Consider the following 14,217-nt stretch of genomic DNA (forward strand, 5'->3'; position numbering starts at 1 on the left):
CATCCTCCTCTTCCATCTTCTACTATTCCCAACAAACAGAAGGGTTCCTTCCCAGCAAATGTAATTCTTTAGAGAACTAATCAATACTGCAGTATAATTATCTTCTTTTCAAGACTGAATTCCCAGAAGGCTGACACTCAATATTCCTCCTCTTTATAGTTCCAATTCCTAACTTCAAACCTAGCACCACTGACAATACTTTGAGGTTTGCTGAGTGAATACAAAGAAACTAAAGATGGCAAAATATGGAGAAGGAATTCTTTTATCAGTATATAACCTCCTTAAATCCTGCAAAGTCAGTTCTACCCACAAGTTTCTCTTTAGAGATTTTCCCAATAGTTTAAACTAAATGATAACACGGACTATAGTCTGTGGACGGAGGGTTAAAGAAAGAATTCAGCCATTTTGGTTTATAATAGTTTCTAATGAAGTAAATTGAAATTAGTTTGAAGGATCTGGAAGACAGTCAAACATTTCAAGAGCTTTTATTCAACACACAGGACTCAAGATGGTGTTTGAAATGCCTGCTTTTTACATGTAAATGCTGAAGGCAATGGGGAAAATAATTTCAAATGAAAACAAAATCCAAAAAGAATGATTAATAAGGAGCACCAGGCCATCCATTTCTAATATTTGTCAAACAAACAAACAAACAAAAAAATCCCCAGCAAAAAGTCAAGATCTGGCCTCCAGCTGTCAACGGAAGCAGATGGTGAGGTTAAGGTGACTTCTTCACGTTCAGTTCTGCATGAGTCTTCCCAGACCTATCTCTAACACTGGTAGCCAAACTGCTTTAGATAATTATTTGATTAGGCAAGCCCTTTAAGTAAAAATCTGTGTAAGGAAGTTATCTTTCTCACCAATTTAAGGAAATTCAAAACAATCTCTCAGTTTAGGCTGCATTACAATGGAAAAAAAAAAAGTCCCATGACATATTTTTTTTGGGTACCAGGGATCAAATTTAGAACCTTGTGCTTGCAAAGCAGGCGGCAGCACCAGTGAGCTAAATCCCCGGCCCTTATGTCACTCTTTGTTTACCATGTTACCTTGGTTAGAGTCCCCTGGGTCTTCTATATGATCAAAGACACGCCTGAGATAAATCTGCTTCTGCTGTTCTAGATCCGATTGTGAAAATGTTGAAACATTAGTCCTTGAACAAAGCAAAGAAGGAAAAAAAAGTTCATTAGAACCATGAATATAGTGCATTACAGAGAGAAGCACATAGTGCTGACTGCTTAGAATAACCAATTTTCAGAGGCAAAATTCTTTTAAGATCCAGTGACAGAAGACAGTCACATAACACAAATCTAAAATCTAGTATGGAGTTGAGTGTAAAAAGAAGACAAAAAATAGATACAACGTACTGCAAACAAGGGATAAGAAGGTAAAGATTACCTAGTCCCTGGCAAAAGAAAGCATTTGTTAATTCAAGGGTAGTCAGGAAATTGCTAACTTAACAGAGCCATAAATAAGTTGCATGAGATAAAGACGGAGTGTACTAAAGAGTCAATGGATGAGAATACTAACATTGTAAATTTATTACACTTCCAAGTAGCATGACTTGCATTCTTTTTATATACTTCCACTGCAAGCAATTTACAAAGGTTTCTTTCAATTATAATACAAGAAATATAAGACAATACAAGAAAACTGGGATTGGGGTGGAAACAAAAGATTAGCCTTACTTATAATATATTCTAAAATGTTAAAGCAGAATATTTAATAATTATAATAAAAATTTTGTAGTTGTTGTTTTTCTGAGACAGAGTCTTGCTATGTAATCAAGGCTGGCCTTGAACTCACTATGTAGCACCAGCCAGCCTCAAATTCATAGCAATCCTTTTGCCTCAGCCTTCTGAGTGCTGGGTTTACAGGCATACACCACCATGCCCAGCATCAAAATTAATTTTTAAAAGATTTTACTGTAAGTCTATCTGATTCAGCCTAAAAAAACAGCTTTTGTAGGACATTCAAAGACCCATGTACAGACACTGCCATCTCCTGGCAACAAGAAAATAAACGGAAGAGGTGACCTAAATCTATAACCTCTGACTAGAATATGTATTTCCCAAGGGTAGCTGTGTACAAGGTGGGAAAAATGACTAGCTGATTTTCTACACAGTTAGATTTTAACATTTTTGTTAAAATTATTCTAACCTGCTATCATATATGTGACTGAGCTTCCCCATACACTTTGATGTTTAATACCAATACTCCATTTTAAATTTCAAAATAACCTTGTATAGCAGCAGAGAAGACACTGTTACCTTTATTTTGCAGACAGAGAAATTGAGGTGAGAGACTGATTCACCAAAAACTATATACCATTGGAAGTGCCAGAACTCCAAGTTTGATTAATCCCAATGTTGGGTTTCCCCTATACACACACTGAGGAATACTGGGAAGGAAAGATACAAATTAAAGAGAACCAATAGAAACCAAAATATTTATACTGTTATATTACCTGGTTTTGGTTTGTAGAACAGGAATGACTTTGCCTGTTCTTTTCTCACGGCCTTTCATCTCTCCAGAATCCTTGTCAAGAACATCCTTTTCAGAGCAGAAGGAATCCAAGATGAAAGATGGTTTTTAGTTGTAAGTTGTTATAATTTTTTTTTTAATTTAAGGTTACAAACATATATCCTTGAATACTATAGTGTACCACACATTATAGTAATGACTTAAGTAACACAGCAACTATAATCTTTTTTGAGGAGGCCACAGGATCTCACTATGTACTTCAGGCTAGCCTTGAACTATATGGTTTGTTTGTTTTTTGAGACAGGGTCTCACTATGTAGTTGAGACTGACCTGGAACTCACTATGTAGCCCAGGCTGGTCTCGAACTCACAGCAATCCTCCTGCCTCAGTCTCACGAGTGCTGGGATTATAGGCATGTGCCAATACGCCAGACCCTGTATCTATAATCCCCCCTCAAAAAAAGAGGTAGGGATTATTATACGGTACCCATTTGGTAGATGAATCAGACTCAAAAAGATTAGGTAAAATGCCCAAGACAGTTCTCTGATGGCTAACTCAGAGCTAGTGTTCAACTGAATAAAGTATAACAACCAAAGATTAAGCTGGGTGTGGTGGCACACACCCGTAATCCCAGCAATTGGGAGGCTGAGACAGGAGGATTGAAGTGAGTTCTAGGCTAGCCTGAGCTACATAGCAAGACTCAGTCTCAAAAAAACAAGACAAAGCAGAATGAAACAACCAAAGATTGAGACTTACACTGAAACCCAAAAGGAAAATAATAATAAATCACTATCATTTTAGTAAATATTCAATAATCATTTCACAGGTACCAGTACTATATGTATGTCATTTATTACCTTTTTTTTTTTTTGGTACTGGGGATCAAACTCAGGTTCTTGCACTTGTGAGGCAGTCACCAGAACCACTGAGCTAAATCCCCCGCCCCGTATGTCATTTATTAATCCTCATATTATAAAATGTATTCACTAATTTATAGATAATAATGTCAAGGAGAGGTTGGGGATGTGGCACAGAGCACTTGCCTACCATGCATAAGGCCCTACTTTCCATCCTTTGTACGAGAGAGTGAGAGAGAGAGAGAGAGAAGCAGATATTGGGGAACATGAAAGCTAAATAATTAGACCATAGTTACAGTTCTGGTAAGGATTAAAACCCTAATTTATTTGACTATAAAGCTCTGCTAGATTGTAATACATGCATCAAGGTGGTACAAGTCTATAGCAAGGAAAGTTGTATATGTATGGAGGCAGAGATATAGAGGAACTCTTCTGAATGAAAATAATGTTATTTCTTTCTTCAATTTGAAAAAAATGTACTTACTCTCTTTGATGAACTGGAAACAACTGGAGACCTCATTTCACAATGTAGTTTATGCGATCCACTATTTTTCCAGGATGAACTTGTACTGGAAGGAGTTTTTGAATGATCTGAGATCTGAGAGAACACAGGTGTAGGTTTCTTACTGTCAAGTGTATTTTTATCAGAGACAGTTTGTTGAAAGGTACTGTTCAAAGAAGAGGTACCATCCCAAGCAGAAATGTTAGGGCTGATCTCTTCAGATTCAGTGTGAACTCTGCTCTCATTTGGGGTAAGATCATATTCTCTCATCTCTTCTCCAAGGGAAGAGAGTTTTTTGGTATCTTTGGATAAATCAGTCTTACTCTTATCAAGCACAGGATCACAAACTGTTGGATCAAATGGTGCAACAACAGTCACTTTTATATGATTCTTTTCTAGTACAAGATGCCTATTTAATGATTTAGTAGGAGCTGGTTCATGACCAACTGTTGTATTTAGTTGAGGTAGTTTGAAGAGGCCAGGGGTCTCAGGTACTGGTCTGAAGCTGTACAATGAACTTTTTTCTTGGGGAGTTTCAAGTAGAATTTGACTCCTTTTTTCTCCATTTGCCTGATCATTTGATGGCTCATCATCCTTCAAGAATTCTTCAATCTCTTCCTCATTTGATGAGCTATCATCTTTCAGAAGCTCCTCGATCTCTTCCTCAGTGAGACTGAAATGGCCGTCATCTTCTTCTCCATCAGAAAGCTCCAGCAAAGAGTCATCCAATTCATCCTCATCCAAGGAGCTCCAAGAAAATGGGGCATTGTTTTGGGGTAAGAAAGAGGCACCAGCAGACTGCTCAGAGGGCATCAGTGAGCACATCATATCTAGATAAAGAAGAGGAAGTTCCACTGAGGAACAGAAACTTTAAACCACATGAAGCCACTATATATGTGGCATCCTAATAATTCAAATTCTTTGCCCTGTAATTTACAACTGAGACAATATAAAGATATTTAATCTTATCAGAATCATGGAAATATATTTTAAACATTTTATATTATAAGGTATTTTTTCTTATGAAAATGATATTACGATGACATGAAATCCAGGTTGGTAAGGATATGGCAAGATAAGCACTCTTATACAGTATGAGTAAGAGTATAAGTCAGCAAAATGTTTTGCAAAGAGTAATTTGACAAAACCATTTGACTAGCAATTTCACTTCTGAGGAATAGGAACAGAAGTACCTATTAGAAATACACATGGAAATATACACAAGGATGTTCAAAGCAGCCAAATACTGGCAACAACCTAGTAAATATCTATCATCAAAAGAAATGTTCAGTAAAATCATGGGGACATTTATGCTATAGAATGCTTTTCAATTATTTAAAAATATAATGAAGTAGTTCTATATGTAGTATCAAGGAATCATATCTATAACATACAAACAAAACAAATATTATGTAAAATATCTAGTTTACATTTTTAAAAAATGTGTAACTCTTAGAATTAAAAAAACAAAAAAACAAGAATACAGGAAGATAAATATCTTTCATACTGTGTAAAGCTGTTACAGCAATCTCTGCCTTTGCCACGAGACCAAATGGAAAAGATTTCAGCTCCTGCTAGCTGTTCTTTTCAGGAGACTTGTCAAAATGATTGACTCCCACCTTCCTGCAGGCACAAAGAAAATTAAAGGATCTTCTCATCACTTTCAACTCTGCTAATTACAAAGTCAACTGTATTATGCTTCAAAGTGCTCCATCTATTAATTTTAATCTTGATTTTTAAAATACCACAAAGTTGGAATTTTTTGAGTCAAGAACACCAAAGAAAAACCTTTAGAGGAAAAAATTATGCAAGTAAGGAACTTGTTTTGTTCCTCCCAACAATTTGTACTTTCTTGAGACTATCATTTGCTTGAGTAGGTAGAATATTGATTTGGGCATCCAAAGACTCAGACTGTACTCCTGGTTCTGTCACTAACTAGTGCTAACCACTAGCCTCTTAACCATCTGGATTATAAAATGGGAAAGAGTACAGAAGGAAGACTGGGCAATATTTTTTTGAGATGGGTCTCATTATGTAGTTCAGGCTGGCCTTGAACTCACTATATAGCCCAGGCTGGCCTTGAACTTGAAGAGATCCTCCTGCCTCAATCTCCCAAGCACTCAGATTAGACATGCATTACCACACCTAGGCTGGGCAATGTTTAAAATTCCATCAAATTCTAAAAATTAACCATGAACACATACAAAAATCTCATTTTCAATCTATACAAAATGCAAAGAGAAGGTCTGTAGAGATCCAAATACAGAACCAAGACTACTATAACCCACAAGAAGACAGAAGTCCAGGGAAACTTTTGTCAGCATTTTACTTCTTACTTGAATATTTACTTTTTTGGGGGGTGGTACCAGGGATCAAACTCAGGACCTTGGGCTTGGGAAGCAGGCAGTGGCATCTGTTGGAGACCAAGACCTATGTGCGTTTCCACCCTCCGTGTGTGTGACCCTCCACCTTGTGTGTGTGTGTGTGCCCCTGATAGGAACTTTACACCCTCCCGGGGACATTCTAACCCCTCCCGGCGACATTCTGGCCATGCCCTACCTTATCTAGCTAGACCAGCCTAGGTTAGGTAACCTAGCAACCAGGAAAGTCCCTGCTCATCCCTGCCTGCATAAAAGCTGCTGTGTGAGAAATAAAAATTGTCAAATTTTGACCACTAAAAGAGCTCTGTCTGGTTCCTGTCTTTCTGTGTCGTTCCCGTTCCCGATCTGGGTGGTCCCCTTCTCGAGCCCTACTAATAACGAACCCCGCTGGCCGGGGCAGCATCACTAAGATAAATCCCTGGCCCCTGAGTATTTACTTCTAGGACTAAAATATAGTTTGTAAACAGCTAATGACAGATCTAACCTACAATCATTTTTTAGATAGGAAAGGTGGTAAAAAGAAAATATCTCATATATATATATATTAAATACTTAAACACTGAATTCAATAATCAGAAAATTCCTCATCTTTTTGTTTATTTGCTTTTTGAGACATGTAGCTCAGGCTAGGCTAAACCTCATGATCCTTCTGCTTCAGCTTCCTAAGTGCTAGGTTTACAAATGCAGACCACCACACCTGGCTCTTCTTGCTGTTCTAACTGAAATTTCCTCCATCTACTTACTATCTTCTATAATCACATCTTGAGTTCTTTCTTCAATGTGTGTACTCTTTCAAAATATACTTTCTGAGCTACAATCTCATACAACATTGAGCTATATAAAATGCCTCTATATGATTTATATGATTTCCTCTTTTTTTTTTGGTACCGGGGATCAAACTCAGATCATTGCACTTGCAAGGCAGGCGGCGGAACCACTGAGCTAAATCCCCAGCCCTCCTCTATATGATTTCCAAGAAATAAAAATATGGTTTTGTAGGTCACTGTGGCACAGCCTGTAATCCCAAGTATTTCAAAATTGAGGTAGGAAGATTATAAAATCCAGCCTTGGCACCTCAGTGAGACCTTGTCTCAAAGAAAAATTTTAAAAAAGCTGGGGATGTAGCTCAGTGGTGGAGCCATTCCTTACCATGTGTGAGTCCCTGGGATTAATTCCTATTTAGTAACAAAAGATAAAAATAAAAGAAAAATAGCCAGATTACAACTACAATCTCAGCACTCGGGAGGCTGGGGTAAAGAAGAGTGCCAAGAATTCACTCTACATAAGAAGTTCAAGGCCAGCCTGAAAAAAAAAAGTGAAATGTTGTCTCACAGACAATCAAAAATGGAAGGAAGGGAAGGAGAGAGGGAGAAATGAAGCACCAATATGAGACAATATAAACGGTACGGACAATAAAGTAGTGAAAAGAGAGTAGAAAAAGGGGGAGATTATAAGATTTTAGAATTAGAAGAGACCCACTTAATTTTACTGAGTTTAGAAATGTGATAGGACAAAAAGGAAAAAAATATTAAGTACCTATTATAAACCAGACAGTATGAAATAGATTTTACAATTGTAACCTCTCAACACAACTCTGTAAAATTAGTGTTATCAAAGTAAACAAGTTTTCCCTTATATTTAAACTCAGAACCACTAATAATTTTTTTTCAATCAATATCCTTCCAATTGGGAGTAGGTAGTTCAGTGGCACAGCAAGCATTGGTGAGGCGTAAGAGATGAGGGTCTGGATTCAATCCTCGCACCCCACCCCCCAGAAAAAGTCCAACAATTATTGTGAGAGTTCCAGACATTGGTGCAGGTGCCTCTAAATGAAGAAAAAAGTAATTTCTTAGTCTAGTGACTCAGTCATTTTACAGAGTGAAGTTACTTCTTTAGGCAGCAATAAGAAAAAGGATTTACTTTTGGAAATTTCTTTAACTTACGAAACCTTATTTGTCAAGCACAAATATCACAGGTACTGAGCTTAGTAGCTCTATTTCTTAGAAATCCTTCCTACTTAGAAGTCCTTCCTAGGCTACTGCCTCCTCATCCCAACATCTCTAAAAGGTCTAGTCCAAATACTCACATGGCCAACTAGAGTATTTAATTAATTTTCACTACTGAGAAACTAAACTTCAGAGGTTTTCTGGGGGGTACCAGGGATCGAACTTGGGGTACTTGCACTTGCAAGGCAGGCGGCAGCATCACTGAGCTAAATCCCCGGTCCTAAACTTCAGAGGTTTTATATAACTTGCTAATAACATTAGACTAAGGACCCAAACTGAGGTTTAATTAGAAAGCCAACTTTTTTCTACCACTTTGTGATAGATCTGCCCAGGGTTGGTCAGCAAATGGCAGTGCTAGAATCTAAATTTAGACCTTCTAAATTCAGTATACTCAAATAATCTAGGGAATATACAGGTACCAAAAAGGCTTTAAAAAATAAAAAGGGATTTTGGCTTCTTGGAAAAAAATAATTTAAGGTGCCTTATTACACATGCAAGGCTGCTCTTAGCCTCCCAAATGAAATAGAAGAACACTACGAATACTACTCTGACTGTGACCAAACATTATTAGAAGAAAAACATTATAGTACTCGCAAACTTTACTTGCACACATAGGACCAATACAATTACAACCACTGCAATCATCAATCCTTATGCCACATAACATCTAGAGGCAGAGCTGGTTCTTCTGAGCTTCTTCCTAAGAAGTTCCAAATAGAAAATTTATGCAAAACAATACTCTATAAATCCACATGTACTCTATCTATACACAAATAATTCTCTTTCCTCATTTTCAAAAATTATGAAGGAAGCCAGATGTGGCGGTACATACCTGTAATCCCAGCACTTAGGAGGCTGAAGCAGGACAGTCAAGAGTTTGAGGCCAGCCTAGGCTACATTAGTGAGTTTAAGGACAACCTGAACTGCATAGAGGGATCCTGTCTCAAAAACAAACACACAACAGCTGGGAATTTGGCTCAATGGCACTGTGCCTGCCCTATAAGCACAAGGTCCTGAGTTCAATCCTGGGATCCTCCCCATCCCCCAAAAATAGAAAAAAAAAACCCACACACAAACAAAAAATTCTGGTGGGCAAGAGGAAGTAAAAAGAATTAAGATGTGCCAGGGATTTAGCTCAGTGGCACCATGCCTGCCTGCAAGTGCAAGGTCCTGAGTTTAATCCCCTGTACAAAATAAAACATTAAAAGATGTATTATGTACATGTAACAACTCCCTATGATGAATGTAACCATCACGTGCAACAACACATTAATATGCATTTAAAAAAGAAATACAGGGCCAGGGATTTAGCTCAGTGGTGCCGCCACCTGCCTCATAAGTGCAAGGTCCCCATTTCAATCCCCAGTACCAAAAAAAAAAGAAAGAAAGAAATACAGATTTAAAAATGTATTATAGAGAACTTAAAACATAGACAGGCCTGATGTAACAGCACATGCCTGTAAGTACTCTGGGAGGCTAGGACAGGAAGATCCCAAGTATGAACACAGCTGGGGCAATTTAACAATGCCATGTCTCAAAAAATAATAAAACATAAAATGGCTAAGGATGTATCTCAGGGCAAAGGCTGTAGATTGAATCCCCAATAACACCAAAATTTTTTTAATTATAAAAGCATATATAACAGTAACACAATGACACCCCACATACCCTTCACTCAGTCCCAACAGCTGTCAACCACAGCTCTTTCCCTTTTTATCAGATTATTTTGAAGCAAACCCCAGGCACTACATCATTTTATCTGTAAACAAGAAGTCCTTATTATAAAATATCCAGTTCAAATTCCAATTATCTTAGTCATACTATTTCAAGCTTTTAAAAAAATGGCAGCCAGCCGGGCATGGTGGCGCACACCTGTAATCCCAGCACTTGGGAGGCTGTAGCAGGAGGATCACTGTGAGTTTGAGACCAGCCTGGGCTATATAGTCTCAACTATACAGTGAGACCCTGTCTCAAAAAAACCAAAAAAAAAAAACCACACCAAAAAATAAAAAAAAGGCATCCAAATAAGGACTACACGTGCAACTGGCTGATATATATTTTTGAGGTTGTTGTTTTTTTTTTGGTTTTGGGTTTTTGAGACAGTGTCTTTGCTATGTAGTTCAGGCTGATCTTGAAATCACAGCAATCCTCCTGCCTCAGCCTCCAGAATCAACTGAGTATCTTAATTTATAAATTTACCATCTTTTTCTGCTTCAATTTGGTAAAAAACACCACCATCTATATTTGTACGTTATATCATAAAATTATAAAAACATGCATGGGAATGAGAAACACCAAATTCAGGACAGTGGTTACCTTCAATACTGGGGAGGGAAGAGGAACAGCAAGGAGGCATGGGTAGCTTTTTTGTTTTTGTGGCAGAAAGGATCAGACGAAGGACCTTCATGCTGACATTCCCATACTTTTTTTAAAGATAGGACCCTGTGAAGTCAACAGGCTCCCTGGCTAGGCTCAAACCTGTGATTCTATTTCAGTTTCCCAAAGTGGTGGGATTGTCAGCTTGTTTGGCTTCTTTTGGGGGATCAGTAAATGAGGACTGAACCCAGAGGGCACTGAACTTCAACTCCTGCCCTTTTTAAAGTTTATTTAAAAATGTGCAAATGAGAAGGGGAACAAGGAAGGGGGTTTGGGGGAAGGAAAGAAGGAACAAGAGAATAGAAAGAAAAACTGGAAACAAAGCATTAGTAATAAGGAGAAGAGGGGTTGAAGGGAGGAGAGGGGAAACGGAAAAAAGAAGCAAGATATGCACAGGTACAAACTTCCTAGGATGAATGCTATTATGTACATCTAAAATGTACCAATAAAATTTTAAAAACGTAAACAAAAAATTTTTTATTATTTTAAATTCTGAGATAGGGGCTTAATAAATTGTCCAGGCTGTCCTTGAACTTGTGATCTTCCTGCCTCTGCCTTCCAAGTAAATAGGATTACAGCCATGCACCACTGTGCCTGGCTATGTTTTGCTTCTTAAAAATGGACAATAAGGTTGAGGTTATAGTTTAGCGGTAGAATGGCTTCCAGACTTGTAGAAGGTCCTGGTCTCAATCCTCAGTGCCAAAAACAAAACAAACAAAAAATCCAACAAGACCAGAAACAAATATGGCAACATAATATAAAGTTGAGTATAAAGGTATTCATTATTATTTTACCTTTTTTTTTGGGGGGGGGAACAGGGTCGCAATATGTAGTTCAGACCTTGAACTTGTGGCAATCCTCCTGCCTCAGCCTCCCCAGAGCTGAGATTACAGGCAAGTACCACCATGCCCAGCTTATTTCTTACTTTTATATGCTTAAAATGCTTAATAAAAAGTTTTTAAGGCATGGAGTCAGTGGGAAAGACACAATGAACACACTCAAGTTTCTAATGTCCTTCCCTGCAAATATTGAACTTCAGAGGGCCAGGGATTTAGCTCAGTGGTACAGCACCTGACTAGCAAGTACAAGATCCTGAGGTTCTATGCTCGGTACCCCCCCCCAAGTTGAACTTCACAGTATAACATCTACCTCATAGGATTTTTGCAAAAATTAAATGAAATCATAACATAAAGCAGTTAGCACAAACAGGCACAATCTAAAAAATAAGTAAGTGGAAGCTATCATTATTTTATTCCACTCTAGTAACATTCCCTGAAGTCTTAAGCACAGGAATGGTAGGAGAAAGAGTGCTAAAGTGATAGGGAACATCCCCGAGACCAGTGAGGGCAAACCTTGTAGAGAGGAATGCCCAAACTGCAACCCAGAACCCACATATTTGTTGCAAAAGTACCACCAACACTGCAATTAAACCTGAATACTAAGGTTTTAGTTTAGAAAAAACTCATACATTACCATCTTTTGTCTTAGAAAGACAGCCATGCCAGGGTTCACCACCACTGTGCCTAGACTTTGAAGATTTAGAAATTATTCAGTGTGCTTTATTTAAGCCAGATAGTCACTTAACACAGCATTTGACCATACTGTCTCTAATTAAAGACCATTTTGGACGAACATCTGAAATATCAGGCAAGTTCTTCAAATTAATGGTCGCTGAAGTATCCAACATACAAGCAATGGACTAAATTCCAGAGGCCTTAGAAACCCAAGTCTTTGAACCACAATGCAGATGAGAATACTCATCTGAAAAGTGGGATAAATACTGCTAACTGGATCAAATAAGGATCAAGTGAGGGAATATTTGTGAAATCACTCTAAACCTAAAAATCCTATGCCAATGAAAACTCACAATTTGTGACTTACAAGAGAGGAAACCCCTCAGATAAAATTGAAGCTCTGAAATGAAGTTCCCCAAGGCAGTTTCAGTTTACCTCTGTGCCATTACATCACCCCTTGCTTTCCTTGACACTTCCTGGGTAGACTCTACTTAAAAAATGGGGACCCCTTTATTTTTAAGGGGAGAATATTTTTCCCATTGCCCAATTCTATAACTCTTCTCCCCATTCCTGTGTGACCCTATTCTGTCCTTCCACATCTCTCTTACCTGTCCACCCCCTTCTTCACACTTCAGTGTACCACCCCCTCTGTTCTCTAACCTCCTGGTTGCAACCTCAGAAACTGGTTCTCTATTTTTATCTTACCTCAGAAAACCTACTGCCTTGAAGCACAAAGCCTTTATACTCAGGCCACTAAAACTGCACCACCAGATACAACCCCGCATCCTCTTTCAAGGCTCTAAAACCAAAACTATTACCATGCTAGGTCAGGGACAGTCAACAGCCAGGATTATTCCTAAAGGACAAGATTTCTCATTGGCCTTTGATTTCCAGCCTCTCCCAGGTAAAATAAGTATATGAAGTACACAGCTCATATCATTCATAAAATGGGCCCAACTTTTTAAAAAGTGAAATGAAATTATTTGTGAAAATTTTGCAATTCTTTTTGAGATAACTGAAAACACTGTAGGGTAGAAAACCACCTAGGGCTGGAAATTTTAGCTTTATGTTAACATTTCACTACCATCAGGGTACCAGGGACTCCTCTCCCACACGGGCATAGAGAGCATGTATCACTAAGCTGCAGCAACAGGTTTCTTTTTTAAAAAAGACAGGTATGCTGGGCCGGGAATTTAGCTCAGTGGTGCCACCGCCTGCTTTTGCAAGAGCAAGGTCCAGAGTTCGATCCCAGGTACCAAAAAAAAAAAAAAGACGGGTATGCTAAAGTTTGGAGCGCCTAAACAAAACCAAAAAAAAATTAAAAATAAAAAATAAAATAAAAAGACGAGTATGCTAAAGCTTGGAGCGCCTAACCCACAAAAAAGCTGGAGATGAAGTTAGGGCAGCCGGTGAGCAACTGAATCACTTTTGGGCCCTCTTGAGGGCTCACCCTGGGTACCAACTGCCTCCCCTGTACACCTTCCTTGATGACCAGAAGGAAAGGTGGTGCAGATCTTCGCCAAGGAGCCGGTCGCTCGGCCTCCCCCTGCTAGCCTCCAAAGGTGTCAGCCGCGAGGTGGCGCCACACTCCGGCGGGGCCTTTGCACTTCCCTCCCCAGAACGACGAAGATTCCCGCCTCCCGGCAGAAATTAGGAGAAGCGCGGGCTTCCTCCCCGCCCCTCCCCCACGTGGGGGCGACACTGGCCCCTCGGCCGACCCGGGAGGGACGCCCTTCTCCTGAGGGGTGCAGTCACACCTCGGCCGGCCCCGGCCCGCTCTCCCGCGAGTGGGTACCCTCTCAGTCGCTGCCGGCCGGGGCCAAGGAAAGCCCGTGATCCCGCTTCTGCCTAGCAACACCCTCCCGCCGGCGGGCTGAGGTAGTGGCATCTCCCGCCTCCTTAACCCAACTGGGCAGGAACGGCGCGCCCGGCCTCTCAACGACCACACAGCCTCCCTCTTCCTTTTCCTCAGCAGGGTGAGGGGACATCGCTGGACCGCAGAGGTGGAACGGGGGGCAGGGACATTCCTCCGCCACCACCTCAGGGGCGAGAACCAGCCCTTCTCCCACCACAGCGAGGACCTCCCTACCCCTCAACAGG

The 14,217-nt window shown here is 39.6% G+C and overlaps 1 protein-coding gene across 8 annotated transcripts in view; it reads right to left on the bottom strand.

Annotated features, from left to right (window-relative positions):
- Nucleotides 1-14,217, bottom strand: part of S100pbp (S100P binding protein) — a 36,937-nt gene that overhangs the window by 21,590 nt on the left and 1,130 nt on the right. For 5 of the 8 annotated variants that reach the window (XM_010621527.2, XM_010621526.1, XM_010621523.2 and 2 more), the window contains exons 2-5: nt 5,348-5,463; nt 3,823-4,670; nt 2,465-2,550; nt 1,047-1,150 (exon numbers count right to left, since the gene is read on the bottom strand). In XM_010621527.2, coding sequence (XP_010619829.1) covers nt 1,047-1,150; nt 2,465-2,550; nt 3,823-4,668 — 1,036 coding nt within the window. In that variant the 5' untranslated portion in view covers nt 4,669-4,670; nt 5,348-5,463. Of the gene's footprint in view, nt 1-1,046; nt 1,151-2,464; nt 2,551-3,822; nt 4,671-5,347; nt 5,464-9,059; nt 9,095-12,076; nt 13,313-14,217 lie in introns of those variants that run through there. The other 3 variants (XM_010621524.2, XM_010621525.1, XM_010621528.2) reach the window with 3 other exon arrangements.

This window comes from Fukomys damarensis, unplaced genomic scaffold, assembly GCF_012274545.1.
Source record: "Fukomys damarensis isolate Sample0158 unplaced genomic scaffold, DMR_v1.0_HiC HiC_scaffold_23, whole genome shotgun sequence".
NCBI lineage: Eukaryota > Metazoa > Chordata > Mammalia > Rodentia > Bathyergidae > Fukomys > Fukomys damarensis.